Source organism: Rattus norvegicus, chromosome X (assembly GCF_021556685.1).
Source record: "Rattus norvegicus strain SHRSP/BbbUtx chromosome X, alternate assembly SHRSP_T2T, whole genome shotgun sequence".
Taxonomy (NCBI): domain Eukaryota; kingdom Metazoa; phylum Chordata; class Mammalia; order Rodentia; family Muridae; genus Rattus; species Rattus norvegicus.
The window spans coordinates 147389309-147404659 of record NC_141554.1 but is presented as its reverse complement, the minus strand read 5'-3'; the positions used below and the strand labels follow the sequence as shown (position 1 = coordinate 147404659).

General features: G+C 39.9%; 1 protein-coding gene across 21 annotated transcripts in view; it reads left to right on the top strand.

Moving 5' to 3' along the window:
• Atp11c (ATPase phospholipid transporting 11C) overlaps window positions 1-4371 on the top strand; it is a 184638-nt gene extending 180267 nt beyond the window's left edge. For 18 of the 21 annotated variants that reach the window (XM_087600219.1, XM_087600210.1, XM_087600216.1 and 15 more), the window contains one exon: window positions 1887-4371. In XM_087600219.1, the coding sequence (XP_087456345.1) occupies window positions 1887-1949 (63 nt within the window). In that variant the 3' untranslated portion in view covers window positions 1950-4371. The remainder of the gene's footprint in view (window positions 1-1886) is intronic. The other 3 variants (NM_001433007.1, NM_001433005.1, NM_001433006.1) reach the window with 1 other exon arrangement.
• Window positions 4372-15351: the final 10980 nt, after the last annotated feature.

Below are 15351 nucleotides of genomic sequence, written 5' to 3'. Positions count from 1 at the left end.
GTTGACTTCTTAGTAGCCTTCTAAGTCTTTGTCAATTGCTTCAGATTGCTTTGTCCTAAGTAAGCCACGATATGCATTTCGGCTGTGTGTTTACATATAATATTGTATCCCCCTGGATTGCTTCCTTTAGCCTGGTCTGTGTTTGGGGGGCTCTGCTGGGTAGCAGACACTGCTACTGCTTTTGGCCTCTCCAGGGCCTCAACTCCTACATTATCTAGAACTTCAAAGTTTTAAAAAGTTTCATTTTTAATGTAGTTATTTGTTCTAGGAACTGATTTTCATGTAGCATTATTTGTTCTCCAAATATTTAGCAACTTACCCAGTGAGCTTGTCCCTTGATTGGTAAGGGAACAACCTGATTTCTTTTACATATTCTCAGTGTTAGTGGCAACCTTATTTTGGTTAAAGTCACTATGACCTGAAAACATAGAAGCATGAATAGAAACCGAGGGTATTCTAATGGCTTTATATTCCAAATTATGGTAAGATGTTCCAGAATGGGAATAAAGTAGTGTTTTTTAAAAGAACTTCCATTGCTGTAGTTTAAATTTTTTGAGTTTTAGAACATCGGGATGATTGATCAGGTAAAGGTGCTTACTGCAAAGCCTGAAAATCCGAGTTCAGTCCCTGGGAACTGCAAGATGGGAAGGAGAGAAGACTCCTAAAGGCTGATCTCCATATATGCAATGGCATGTGCACACACACAGAGAGACTTTACATAAATAGTTTAAAACCTTAAAATTGTAAAGCTTGATTTTAGCATGGAGAATCAAAGGTACGTCCCCTTTCTTGATACATAGCTTTAGCATTTATATTCAAAGATCGGATTATTTATTATACCCCATCCTAATCACAGCACTCAGATATTTAGAGGAGAGGGAAAAATCTACAGATTTATTAGGGGTAATTCTTTGGTGCTTTTTTTAAATACATGATGAATTTTTAAAAAGGAGTGTCATTTGAATCATAGTAAATCATTTACCAAAAGGAAAAATAACATTGATATTATGGGTGGTGATTCTTTTAGTAAAGGAGTATTTTCACAGAAAATTTCATAAACCGGACATTTCAAAATTCACAAATCCAGGGGCTAGGATGGTATAGTGTTGACTATGATGGCATAGGGGCCTGAATTCAGTCCCCTACAGCCACATAAGAAGGCAGGTACACTGGTGCACTTCTTATCCTAGTGCTGGGAAGGCAGAGGATAATTCTTAGAAGGCAGAAACAAGAGTGTTCTTGGAGCTTACTGGCAAGTCAGCCTGGTTCATTGGTAAGCTCCAGATTATAAAACAAGGTGAGGGCCAAGTGGAATACCACACACATTTAATGTCAGCACACGGGAGGCAAAGGTAGGTGGATCTCAGTGAGCTCCAGGCCAGTAGGGGCTACATAATGAATTCCTGTCTTAACAGTCATATAAAAGGTGAATGGCACCTAAGCACGACACCAGAGGTTAAACTGTTTCCTCTACATGTTTGTGCACACACATGCATATACTCACATACATACATGCATACCCCCCAAATAATTCATGCTCCATTTTACCAGATGCTAGAGATAAAACTATCATGTTTCTGTATACAAGTAGGTCGTAGCTTGATCGGTAATCCCAATGGGAAAACCTACTAGGAGAACCCTGGAGCAATCCAAAAGCAAAGAGCAAGCCTGAACTATTCAGCTGACATACGAAGAAAAGATTAGAAATCTGCGACTGTCTCTCTTTGCCCTCTGCATGTGAATAAAACTTGGCACTTTTGTTAAAACACTTGCGTCACTCTCATAACAAAGTGTACTACTTGGTTTATTCTTGCAAATGTTAAACAGATGATTACATATTGTTACCAAAATACATTTTGTAACTCTTCTATATTTTAACCTTTCAGAATCCGAATCTTGAACTGCCTATGTTATTGTCCTACAAGCATATTGACCGTGGTTGCAGCTAAAGAAAGAAAGCATGAAGGAAGAGCTACAGAAGATATTAACTCAGGATACTCAATGTGAAACAGAAACCACTCTCATGTGTAGGCTTCAGAATAAATGGTCATTAAAGTACCAAATAACTATCTTAACCATTTACAGTTATTGTAAGTGGCCATCATGGCCAAAGTTAGAGAATTATATGAAAGTTTAAAGTAAGCATACTTAGAATTCTGGATTTACATAGAATACCGTAACTACGAAGTGGGTGCTCTTTTAACCCGTCAACTTTGGATGGATTTAAATAGTAGTATAAAGTAGAAGCCATGCAATGGGAATGAGCAGATTTTGCTATAACAGTGTTACTTTTTCCTGGCAGAAGACATAGACTGTTTGTACCACATTTCTCATTCCTGCTGAATGATTATCTTTTTCCCCCCACACACAAAAGGAATACTTGAAAATACAGGACTCCAATTATATTACTGCATCAGATAAAATAGATCATCTTCTTTTCAATCATAGGCTAATTGTCTTGTTCTAAGATCCTTTCCCAAAAGTACCTTGCATATTTGTATGATACTGTTAATCTGGGTATTATTGTAGAAACAGGGGTGGAAAGGTTATTTGGTGTGTTTTCTTCTGAATTACACACCACTTACATATTTAAGACTACTAAACTTGAAAATAAAATATTTCAGTCTCTTGGTGACAGCCCCTCAAAACAGTTAAGTAGTAGAACGATTTCTAAGGTCAGTTTTGCTGGGTAATGCAATAAGGTATGTTAAATATTTATATAAAAATTAATGCCATTCTTAACATCACCATTTTATAATTTTATGTGGCAAAGATGAGAAGAATAGCTCATTTTCAACTACTAACGGTTTTTATTTGAAAGAGATTGTTTTTGTGCATATTTATAGCACTTTTTTTGAAGTTACCAATTTGGAAAGAGGAGATCTCTTCCAAAGCCCTGTAGAGCCACAACTCTTTGGAAATGAATGTTGTTTCCTATTGCTAAGGGGGTCGGGGAAATGGTCTAATCTTAAACTGTGTGGTTAACCTTGGTAAGAAATAGGTTTTAGCCCCTCATAAGTTATTGTAAAACATGAAAGAAGTGTGAAATGCCTTTACTTGATAGAAGGACCACATTTGTCAGTTAGGCTAAAATGGTATCTAGAAAATATTTTTCTATCAGTTCCCTTTTTTGTCTTTCTGATATGCCTGTACTATTTAATGTTTATATTGTATCTTTATTTAGAAATATATTAGAATCATTGTCTTCCAGTGTATTTATAGAGTCCATGTGGCACATTTGATTCTTCCATAAATTTGTGTGGATGTTAAGGTGTAATTTTTCTTAAATTCTAAAAAGGCCATAATTTCAGTTATCAAAAACCATTCCATAATTACTTAATTTAACTTGTTCTCATCTATCAGTATTACTTTTGTTTATTTTGTTAGGTGTAAATCACAGCTTAATGTGCTGTGTGCGCTCCTGTAGCCTATATGGAGGTAATCCGCTGAAAGCAAAGGCTTTCTGTTCTTGGCCTATCCAAAGAGCTCAAACATCTAACCTAGGAAAGCTTTGCTCTTTTCTTATTGTTGTCATTGTTGATGCTGCTGTATTACTTTACATCAGAACTATAAGGACTGTGAATAAATAGAAGAGCCAAATAGAGAGGCTCAGTTAATGCAGAATGATTGAGGAGTTGATAAAATCAGGATATTTAGGGCAGTAGAACTAAGACTGGATCTGTGTGACTTGTTGCAGCAGAAAGCAATCTAGATGAGCAAGTGAGGGCATTTAGAGTCATGCCTCAGTTAATCATTGCATTGCACACTGCACTTCAGATCGGAGGAACCTGGCTTTGCTTTTTAAAGATTCTGATTAGTGATCTAAAACATGCCTAGCATAGGGTTAGCAGATGAAGTAATTGGAAATGAGCCATCCAGCATTCCTAGCACTATATTTTAACTACTCTTATGTCAGAAGATGGCAAGAAATCTAACAGTAGGACCGTATTGCTATGATTTGAATAATAATTTTTGAGCTGTCAAAATGTCTGTAATTTTCCAAATTGTTGTCTATTGTTTAAGGATGTTGCCTATTAAACAAAAAAATATCCATTCCATATCTACTACATATACACCAGCAACAGTATAAATGTAAGCCTAAATTTGCAAAAGTCATAATTTAGTGGTGGAATTTTTTAATAACATGCAGTATATAAAGTGCAGATTTTATGCAAATGTTGATAAAATCATTTTTCAGCTTATAAAATGGAACTGCGATATTACATTTTTCACTTAAGCAGTTTTTTACATCTACTTTGTTGCTTTCTAAAATGAACATGAATGCCATCTTTTATGAATGCAACTTGCCTTTTTCATTACAGAAATTTTTCTTTGATGTAATCAATAAACTTTGGTATGATACAATAGGTATTTGAGCCTCCATTTTCTTGAAAGTATCAATTTGATATCAAAATGTTATGGATGCAGTTTAGTGATGGAAAGTTTCTGATTTCCTGTTTGCACCTACATTTATTTCACAAAAGGTTGCTATAACATCTTCATGAGTTTGATGTTTTACGGCAATACCTAATTTGGGGTGGGTAAGTTAATTGTGAGACTTTTTAATAAAACCATATCTTAAAACTGTATAAAGCCCCAGCCAGAATGTAGCTATGATACAGTGCGGATTTAGCATGCATAAGGTCTCAGGTTTGATCCTTAGTACAAAGTATGGAGCCCCAGCTTGGTAAATGTATATTACATGTCCACAGGATGCTGCCCACATTCTGGAGTGTGATGTATTTTCCATGTGACCTACATTTTCAACCCTTTAAAACAAATTGATTCTTTTTTTTTTTTTTGATTGTTTTGTTCTGTCTCAAAACAGGGTTTCTCTGTATAGCTTTGGCTCTCCTGGAACTCACTCTGTAACAAGGCTGGCTTCAAATGCAGATCCACCTGCCCTCTGCCTCCTGAGCCCAAGGACTAAAGGTGTGTGCCACCATCACCTTGCTGAAACCATTACATTCTTAAGTAGCCAGAAATGAAGCTTGACTGTGGCTTCACGGTTTGTCCAAAGACAATCATACTCGCATCTCCCACCAAGCCTCCTTAAGTTGCTCAGGCTCCACCCAGGCCTTGAGAAAGATTTCTTTCTGAAAAGTACTTAGCTGTCAAGAAACTAGTTGCCCCTAAATCTGACTGCGTTGCATTTTACACTAAGTCATTCCATTCTTGTAACCTTTCAATTCAGTCAGCATTCTGCTCATTTTATATTTCCTTTTTTATGGGAAATGTGTTATATTCAGAGGCAAGAGCTGAGTTAAAGTTTCAAATACATTGTTATGCAGTGTGATGGAAGTCGAATTAGTTAAGGGATCGGATTTGTTTTATAAAGTGTCATTTGCCTCTCATGTGAAAGCATAGTTATTTTTCTATTAAAGGCTTGCTTATTGCTCTGACACTACTTACTAAACACTTTCCATTTACCAACATTTCACATTTAGTATACATGCCTTCTAACTTACTGAAATCAGTCTTTCAGGATTCCTTCCCTTCCCCCATCCAACCTTATGGATCACTTTGTCTCCCTGCTTTGTCTGCCTCTGATTGACCAATACAGTGACTGCTGTGAGGTCTGAGTGATTTGACTTCTTCCACAAGAAACATGCAAAGGTTAGGGGCTGAGGTTATCACTATGGTTATTCAGTGAGTGCTGGATGCATATTAATGAAGCCAGAAGGCCAGAGTTCTGTGAACAGTTATCAGGAAAAGAAGGGGATGGCTTTAGTTTGCTGTTCTTTTACTTACATTTCTCCCTTCATTGGATGAGCAAGGAACCAAAGCTCAGTACCCAGTTGACTTATCCTTGGTTCTATAGAAATATTCTCCCCCACTTGGAGCCCTGTCTGTCTATTGGAGAGGTGAACTCAAGTTCCCTCCCCCCACTGTTAGGCATTTTGGCTCAAATCACCCCCATTGAGTCCTGAGAGTCTCTCACCTCCCAGGACACTGGGACTTCCTAGAGGTTCAGCCCACCTCCCCCCCTTAGAGCCTGCATATTTCCATTCATTCTCCTGGCTCTCTGGGCTTCTTTCCTGACCCCTCCCCCATACCTGATCCTGTTCTCCCTTTCTCTCCTCCCCCTTCCCTCTGTCTCCCATGATTAGTGGCTATTTTGTTCCCCCTTCTAAGTAGGATTGGGCCTTCCTATTTGCTAAGCTTCTTAAGATCTGTGGGTTGTGTGGGAAACCGGGAAAGGGAATAACACTCGAAATGTATATAAGAAATACTCAAGTTAATTAAAAAAAAAAGATCTGTGGGTTGTATCCTAGGAGTTTTGTACTTTTGGGCTACTATCCACTTACCAGTGAGTACATACATGTTTGTCCTTTGGGGTCTGGATTACCTCACTCAAGATGATACTTTCTAGTGCCATCCATTTGCCTACAAAACTCATGATGTCCTCATTTTAAATAGCCCAATGGTATTCTATTGTGTAAATGAACCACATTTCCTGTATCCATTCTTCTATTGTGGGACATCTGGGTTGTTTCCAGCTTCTAGCTATCAGAGATAAGGCTGCTATAAACGTGTCCTTGTGGTATGGTGGAGCATCTTTTCGGTACATGCCCAGGAGTGATATAGCTGGGTCTTCAGGTAGAACTATTTCCAATTTTCTGAGGAACCACCAAATTGATTTCCAAAGTGGTTGTACCAGTTTGCAGTCCCACCAGCAACAAAGAGTGTTCCTCTTTCTCCACATCCTAGCCAGCCTGTGCTGTAATTTGAGTTTTTTATGTTAGCCATTCTGATTGGTGTAACGTAGAATGTCAAAGTTGTTTTTGTTTGCATTTCCCTGATGACTAAGGACTTTGAAAATGTCTTTAAGCACTTCTCAGCCATTGGAGACTCCTCTGTTATGAATTCCCTGTTTATCTCTGTACCTCATTTTTTAAGTGGGTTATTTGGGTTGTTGGAGGTTAACTTACCAGATGCAGGATTAGTAAAGATCTTTTCCCAATCTGTAGGTTGCCAATTTGTCCTATTGACAGTGTCCTTTGCCTTCAAAAAGCTTTCAGTTTCATGAGGTCCCATTTTTCAATTGTTGATCTTAGAGCCTGAGCCATTGGAGTTCTGTTTGGGAAATTTTCCCCTGTGCCAATGAGTTTGAGGCTCCTTCCCACTTTCTCGTCTATTAGATTCAGTGTATCTGGTTTTATGTTGAGGTCCTTGATCCACATGGACTTGAGCTTTGTGCAAGGTTATAATATGGAAAATGTCTGACCCAGAATTGTTGCTCTTTAAAAACACTGCAGGGAAAAATGGAGAAGAGACTGAAGGAAAGTCCGTCCAATGACTGCCCCAACTTGGGATTCATCTCATGGGGGTACACCAAGGCCTGACACTATTTCTTTTCTTTCTTTTTTTTTTTTTTCCTGGAGCTGGGGACCAAACCCAGGGCCTTGTGCTTGCTAGGCAAATGCTCTACCACTGACCTAAATCCCCAACCCTGACACTATTTCTAATGCTATGATGTGCTTACAGACAGGAGCCTAGATTCACTGTCCTGTGAGAGGCCCTACCGGCAGTTCACTGAGACAGAGGGGATACTTACACCCAATCATTGGACTGAACTCAGGGACCTCTATGGTTGAATTAGGGGAAGGATTGAAGAAGCTGAAAGGGAGGGTGACCCCATGGGAAGACCAGCAGTCTTAACTAACCCAAACCTCTGGGAGCTCCCAGAGATAAAGCCACCAAGCAGGCAGCATATACTGGCTGATGTGAAACCCCTAACACATATAGCAGAGGTCTGCCTGGTCTGGCATCAGTGGGAGAAGGTGCAGCTAATCCTTGAGAGACTTGAGGCCTCAGGGAAGGGGGATGCCTGCGGGGAGGGAAGCACCTTCTTGGAGTCAAGGAGGAAGAAGAATGGGATGATTAACTGTGAGGGGGAACTAAGGCAGGGGTCAACAGCTGGAATGTAAATTTATAAAAGAAATGTTCTATGGATTAAGCAAGATCTGATTGCAGGGGTCTTAGGAGCAAGTACTGGAAGCGAGTTGGTGGCTAAAGTGAACAGTGTGCCACAGAGTGGGCCAGAAGTCCTGCTGGCAGTAAGTCTTTGGCCCTTTGGGTAGGGAGAACAGAAGATACATACATTGTTAAATCCCCTGATGCTGCTTTGGTTTCTTCATGAACTGCCAAAACCAGGATTTCTATTAGTAAAGCCATCAAATGTCCAACTCCTCATTTAGGGAATAGCTTTCTAACACATGTTTACTAATCCCAACATCCTTAGGAGATACACACTGATATTTTCCATATGCCCAGTAAGGAAACTGAGTCACAAAACTAAGGTTACCCAAATTTAATATCCAGGTGTTGTGGCTAGAGTCTGTACACCTCACTAGGACACTACATTCTCATGCCATCCCCTGATGACATCATAAAGCAACAAACCACCAAAATATTAACCATGAAGAAACATTAAACACCCAAACTAGAGGATTTGTGTATAATAATGCACATGTAATATTCAGCATTATCAAGATTTGTAAGACCAAGACTGAGAAACTCCCAGATAAGGAAACCAACCATGACGCATGTGATCTTACTTGAATCTACAACTTGAATGACTATAGTATGTTCTTTTAATATAAAATTTATAGGTAGCCTCATGTAGCCTAAGCTGGCTTTTATGTAGCCTAGGCTGAGCTCAAACTTTTTTTTTCACATGATTGTGTAAATATGCATGTGTGTGGGGGGGAAAGAGAGGACAGCATGTCTGAGTCAGTTTTGTGAATTCCTGACTCAGGTTGTCAGGCTTGGTAGCAAGTTCCTTTAACTGCTGATGACCTTGAACTTCTGATCCTTCTGCATTCAACTTCTCAGCATGGAGATTATAGGCATGCACCGCCATGCCTGGCTTTAAGTGGTGCTAGAGATAGGACTTGGAGCTTTGTATGTGTTTGACAAGCCCTCTGCCAAGTGAGCTACACCCAACCCCACGTCAATGTTAATTTTCTATTTGAAGTTGGCCTGCTTTATTTTGGGGAAACTAGATGAAGAGCATGTGGGACTCTTTCACTCTCTTTTTGCAACAAATCTGGGATTATTTAAACATATTAAACAAAAAAAGATGAATCATAAAATGCCAGTGAGAAAAATAAGCTAACCACAGAAGACTGCATAGCACACATAAAGTATATTTACCCAATTCATTTCAACTTCACAATATCCCTGCGTAAACTATTAAGCTCAAAATTCTTGCAAGTCAAGGCCAAGGTAAAATCATTATCTTCTCTCTGGTCCCATATAATAGAAAAGTATAACTCATGTGTTTCCTGTTCTGTATGTACATCTTGTAGTTGAACAAATACTTACATCGTTCCCTGACAGGCAGAAACTCTAGATATTCTATTTGTCAGTCCTTTATAGGGACATGCCCTGTCATAGAATACAGCCGTCAAGGCCAAAATACAGAACAGACCTCACATGACTGGACAGCATGTAGGATATCAGAACATTTTACAGGAATGTCAGGGGCTTCAGCCATTCGTCAACTAGTGTTGGCTCCAGACTTTACATGAACCCAGTGATCAGCCTCCAGATGGCTCATACTTTGGTATTTCCAGGACTCAGTGGGATGCAGGCTACTACATGGAAAACGGCCAGGAGTTCTGATTCCTGTTATATGTTTTTCATGACTGGCTCAACACCTTCCAATTTTTCTTTTCCCATTGGGTCATTCATAGAGTGGGACCTCTAAATACAACCCACCTGCCAGTACAGATGGTCTCAAGCAACGGTTCATGAGTTACCACTACTGATATTGCTCTTCACTAGGCCCATTGTCTACCTTTTCCCTCTATTTTTTCCCAACCATGTGGTGTCTGTGTTCATTTGTATTACTACAGCTACCCATTCCTGTTTGTTACTCCTACTCATACCATCTTTGTACCAGGCATACATAAGGATAGACACTGGCCCTTTTAACACTTAATCTGGGTTATCTGTTGGTTCAGTTATTTAGAGGGATCTCAGTGGCTTGGAAGGACACTGGCCCCATGACAGCCTGTATGACACTGAAAACAGGCTTGAAGTCCCTGTAATATGCCTGCCACCTTTAAATTTAACTCTATGCCACACTAGTAAGATGCTTGGCCAGAAAGCCTTCAATCCATCCTTAATTGCATAAGCTATTACTATGGCTGCCAAGGTAGGTCTGGTCATGAATTATGCCTGCTATAATGGTTTATATGCAGCCATCAATTACTCTTATAGCACGGTATACCAAACTTCTGCCCCTTTCCATGCCTGAGATTCCATATTGGAATCAATTGCTCAGGTTGTTTTTGCCTTAGCCTTCCAGCTGTAACTTTGTAAGCTTCTAGTGACTTCTAACACAAAAGGGTGCTGGGATAACTGAACACACAGCCTGCCTTAGCCTGTCCTACAAATATCTTAGCCTCCTCAAAAACCTCTTGAGCCTTTCTGTCCCAATTCTATATGCCATCCATCTTTATCAAGTTGTGTAGAGAGCATGGGCAACTGGAGCAAGGCGGAGTGTGAATGAAAATCTGCCAGCATCCCAGGAAACTCAAAAATATCGGTAACTTATATTTACAGGCACTGGCTGTTATAGGATTTTCTCATCACACTCCTTACTAGACCAGAATACTGGCAGGAATTTTGCAGTTGTACCTGTCCCTTGGACCTTGTGTGGGTTAAAGTCCCATTCTCATTTTTTTTAGATTCCTCTATATGTCTTTCTGATGTTTTTCTAAATCTGTAAAACATGCAGAAGTTATCATTATGTTGTCTATGTAGGAAAACCCTATACAAAGAATGGGACATGATAAAGCAAGGTTCTAGGCTGCCATCGTGTGAGAAATAATGGTACTGTGAAGGTATTCTTAGGGAAGTACTTTTAAGGCCGATTGGTGTATCCATGAGAGTGCTGTGAAGAGCTTGGTTGTACTACCCATTTGATAGCCTGATCCTAACTGTGGTATGGTAGACACTTGCCAAGCTGTCTCTGCCACCCTACCCCGTTGTGCCAGAATGTGATAAAGACCCTTGAATTGAGGCTATAGGCACACCTTTTATTTCTCCCTGAGCCACATCAAGCCTCTGTGAGAACCCTAGCCTAGGCAAGCATTTTCCACCCTAAGCATACTTGTTTTTGAAGCATACTTTATTTTTGCAGGAGAGAAATGTACACAGTGTATATTAGGGGATAAACTTGGTCCTTTTAGCCTGTATTCTTTTATCCTCATAGCCATCCACTGCTGTTCATCATCTACGGTGGTTTTGTGTGTTGTAATGAATTAAAGTACACTCAGCTTCATTATCCGCCAAAGCCCAAGTATTTTGCGTATTAATAGAGGGACCAACAAATTCATAATTTACCATAAGGCCTCTGCTTGCTGAGCATTACCCTCACTCCCTGACAATTTTGGCCACCCTTTTAAAGAAGAAGCTGAGGTGGTTCCCAACCTATAACATCTTTTTCCATATCAGGGGGTACAGTAAGGACTACAAGTACCTCCCTCTCTTTCATTTGCTTAACCCTTTGGTGAACTTGCTGGTCAGTTCTCAAAACCTTCCAAAGACTCACAAACACAGCATTTGGCTTTTTACCATTTTTCCCTAGGAGCTCCAAATCCACACATGACTAGTAGCAAACCTAACCTATCCAGCATATATAAAGATGCTTCTATGTAGTCATGCTTATTAAAATACCTAGCACAAGGACTGGAGTAATGGGTGAGTGAAGTGTTTGTCCCTCAAGTCTGACATCCTGAGTTTGGATCAGCAGAACCCGCATTGAAGCTGAACACAGTAGTGTGTGTATCTGTATTCCTAGTGCATCCCTACCAAGGGATAGGGGCTGAACCAGGAGATTCTCTGGAAGCTCTCAGGCTGGTAAGTCTAGCAGGCATACACAACAGTGAACAGCAAAGGAGACCTTGCTCACAACCATGGAAGGTGAGGACCAACACCTGAGGTTGGTCTTTGATCACTGCCCCTCGATACAGACAGGCATGGACAAATCATCTAACAAAGCTGAGCATGGTGGCACATGCCTATAATCCCATGATTTGAGAAACTAAGGCAGGAAAATCGGGAGTTTGAGGCCAACTGAGATGCATAGCAATTTCTAAGACAGATGGTACTATACAAAGTGACCTTTTAGAAAACTCAGGCTAAAGATGGCACTCTATTACTACTATGTTTGTTTAGCATGCACAGGCTCCTGGATTTCATCCCCAAATCTACATAAACTGGGTGTGGTGTTGCACATCTATAAACACTTGTAATCCCAGCAAGGTATTGGGTAATGGAGGCAAGGATTAATCCTCAGATGTTTAGGGATCAAGACATTGTCCTAAGAAGAAAAGGAAAGGCAGACAGGCAAACAAAACACAAGAGACCCAAACCTTAGCACATACCAGATATTCAGAAACTATAAATCATCGTGATGTTCTTATAGTTATTAAGCTATAGAATGGTGAGCAACTAACGTGAAAATTTTATTTAAAGGATGCTCTATCAAAGCATCCAATTCAACTCCTTAATTTTACACAGAAGAAAAATTCAGACAAAAAAAAAAGTGGAAAGAAATGTTATGTCCTAAACAACAAAATGGCTCAGTGAGTAAAGGGACTTGCTGCCAGGTCTGACAGCCTGAGTTCAGTCCTTGAGATGCACAGTGGCAGGGAGAACTGACTTAGGATTAGTATTGTTGCAATAAAACACCATGGCCCAAAAGCAAGTTAAGGAGGGAAGGGTTTATTTGGTTTACACTTTCAGATCATAATTCATTGTTGGAGGAAGTCAGGACTTCTGCTTATTGGCTTGCTCCCTTTGGCTTGCTTGCTTATAGCACCCAGGACCATCAGCCGAGTGCTGGCACCACCCACAATGGGCTGGACCCATTGATTACTAATTGAGAAAATGCCTTACAGCTGGATCTTGTGGACACATTTCCTCAACTGAAGCTCCCTTCACTCTGATGATTCTAGCTTATGTCAAGTTGATACACAAAACCAGCCTGTACAAGGAGCTACTCCTGTAAGTTTTCCTCTAACCAACGAGCACACAAACACACATAAAAAATAAATAATAAATAAATAAATGTACACTGACATGTCTAGGTCATAATCCACTAACTGTAAAGGACTACATGCTAGATCTCAGAAAACAGATTTCCTGTCTTATTTCTAATACTTGATTACTACAATTAGGAACTCAGGCTGAGTAGATAGCTATTAGTAAGGTGTTTTCCTTCTAAGCATGTGGCTCTTACTTTCAATCACAATCTACATATAAAAAATGGTGGTGAAGGCTTATAATCCTAGTTCTGAGAAGGCAGAAACAGATCCCTGATGTTAGCTAGCTAGCACACTAGCATACTTAGTGGATTTCAGGCCTATGGGAGAGCATGTCTGAAAAGGAAAAGGTGAACAATACATGAAGGTGTGACACAATTTGCAATTGTGAGATATCTTCAGTTAGCTTTTTATCCCTTGTACCCAATTTTGTTTCCTGTAATGATATAAAGTAAGGTGATGACTTTCTTTACTGACAAGGTATAGTCATATATTCAAGGTGTATTAGGCTTTTCATTTCTGTGATAAATATGTGAGAAAAAATGTTTAAAAAGAAAGGATTTATTTTGGGTTGTCAGTATAGAGGTTTCAGGCCATAGTTGGCTTGTTCCATTGTTTCTAGGCCACAGCATGTGACGGGACAAAATTGCTGACCACATAGCATACAAAAAGCAGAGAAACAAGGAGCAAGGGGCAGGGGACAAGATAAGCCCTTGAAAAACATGCATCCAGGGACCTACTCCCTGTATGTTAGTATTTCCACCACCTCCCAATAAGACCATCAAATTATTAATCCATAAATGGATTACCCTGTTCACAACATCAGGACTCACAGGATCCGGTCCCATCCCCAAAGCCTATTGACTGACAAGCAACCTGTCAGGGACATTTTATGTTCAAACTGTTGTATCAACTTTATTGTCACATTCCTTTTGCAGGAACCCAATGTTAAATGCTACCAACTCCTTTTTTGAATAACATGCTTTCTAGATCCATCTTAATCATCTGTTTCTGGCTAAGCTACCCTTTAACAATGTCACTCTGTGATGATGATCAGTATTGATTGTCAAGTTGCTCTTATCTAGAATCACCATGAAGAAGCAAGCCTCTGGCCATGTGTGTAAAGGATTTTCTAGATGAAGAGAATTAAGATGTAGGGATGTCCTCTTAAGTGTGAGCACTCCCATCCTGTGGGCTGAGGTCCAGTACTGCAACACAAGGAGAAAGCAAGCTGAGCAGAGCACTGTCGCCCATGTCTTTCGGCTTTCCTATGGCTGCAGTGTGGCCAGTTTCAGCCAACTGCCATGGTTGTCTATAACTTTGAACTAGAAGACAAAATACATTCTTCCTTCCTGAAATTGCTTCTGCTAGGAGATCGCAGACAGGTATAAGCCTCCCAGTGTGGGTCCTGGGAATCCAACTTGGGTCCCGTGCAACAGTAGCAATCATGCTTTACTGCTAAGCCATCCCTTAAGCACTGCCCTTTGTTTCTTTATCACATCGTGCTGCCTACCAGATAGTTTCCTCATACATACTCACCAAGCCACGAGTCTCTGTGCTACTTTCCCTTGCCTTATGTTACAAACTACTTCAGATTTCAAGACATAACTCAACAAAAATATTCTGTCTTGATTCAGGGGTACAAAGCTTCAAATCAAGGGTTTTTCAGGGCCAGGTTTTATGTATTATATATAAGTACACTATAGCCATCTTCAGACACACCAGAAGAGAGCATCAGATCTCATTACCGATGAGTGTGAGCCATCATGTGCTTGCTGGGATTTGAACTCAGAACCTCTGGAAGAGTAGTCAGTGCTCTTAACCACTGAGCAATCTCTCCAATCCCCCAAAAGTTACTTTTATTAATTTTTAATTTTTGGGTGTGCTTTTTGAGACCAGGTCTCTCTTTTATAGCCCTGGGATATACTTGCTTTGCCTGTGTGTGTGTGTGTGTGTGTGTGTGTATGTATGTATGTATGTATGTATGTATGTATGTATGTGGAAGAAGAAGACAACAGATGCTCTGGAACCAGAGTTACAATGATTTCTGAGCCACTGTGTGGTTGCTGAGAACTAAACCCAGGTTCTATGCAAGAATAACAAGGGCACTTAACCCCCAAAGCATCTCTCGGCCTCCTTATTTCTGTGTACTTCTTCTCCACCCATTCTCTCTCTCTCTCTTATAGTAAATGGTCTCTATTGAGGGCAACGATTAAATTTGTCTTGTCTATTTCTTTTTTTTTTTTAAGATTTTATTTTATTGTATGAGTACACTGTGCCTTCAGACACA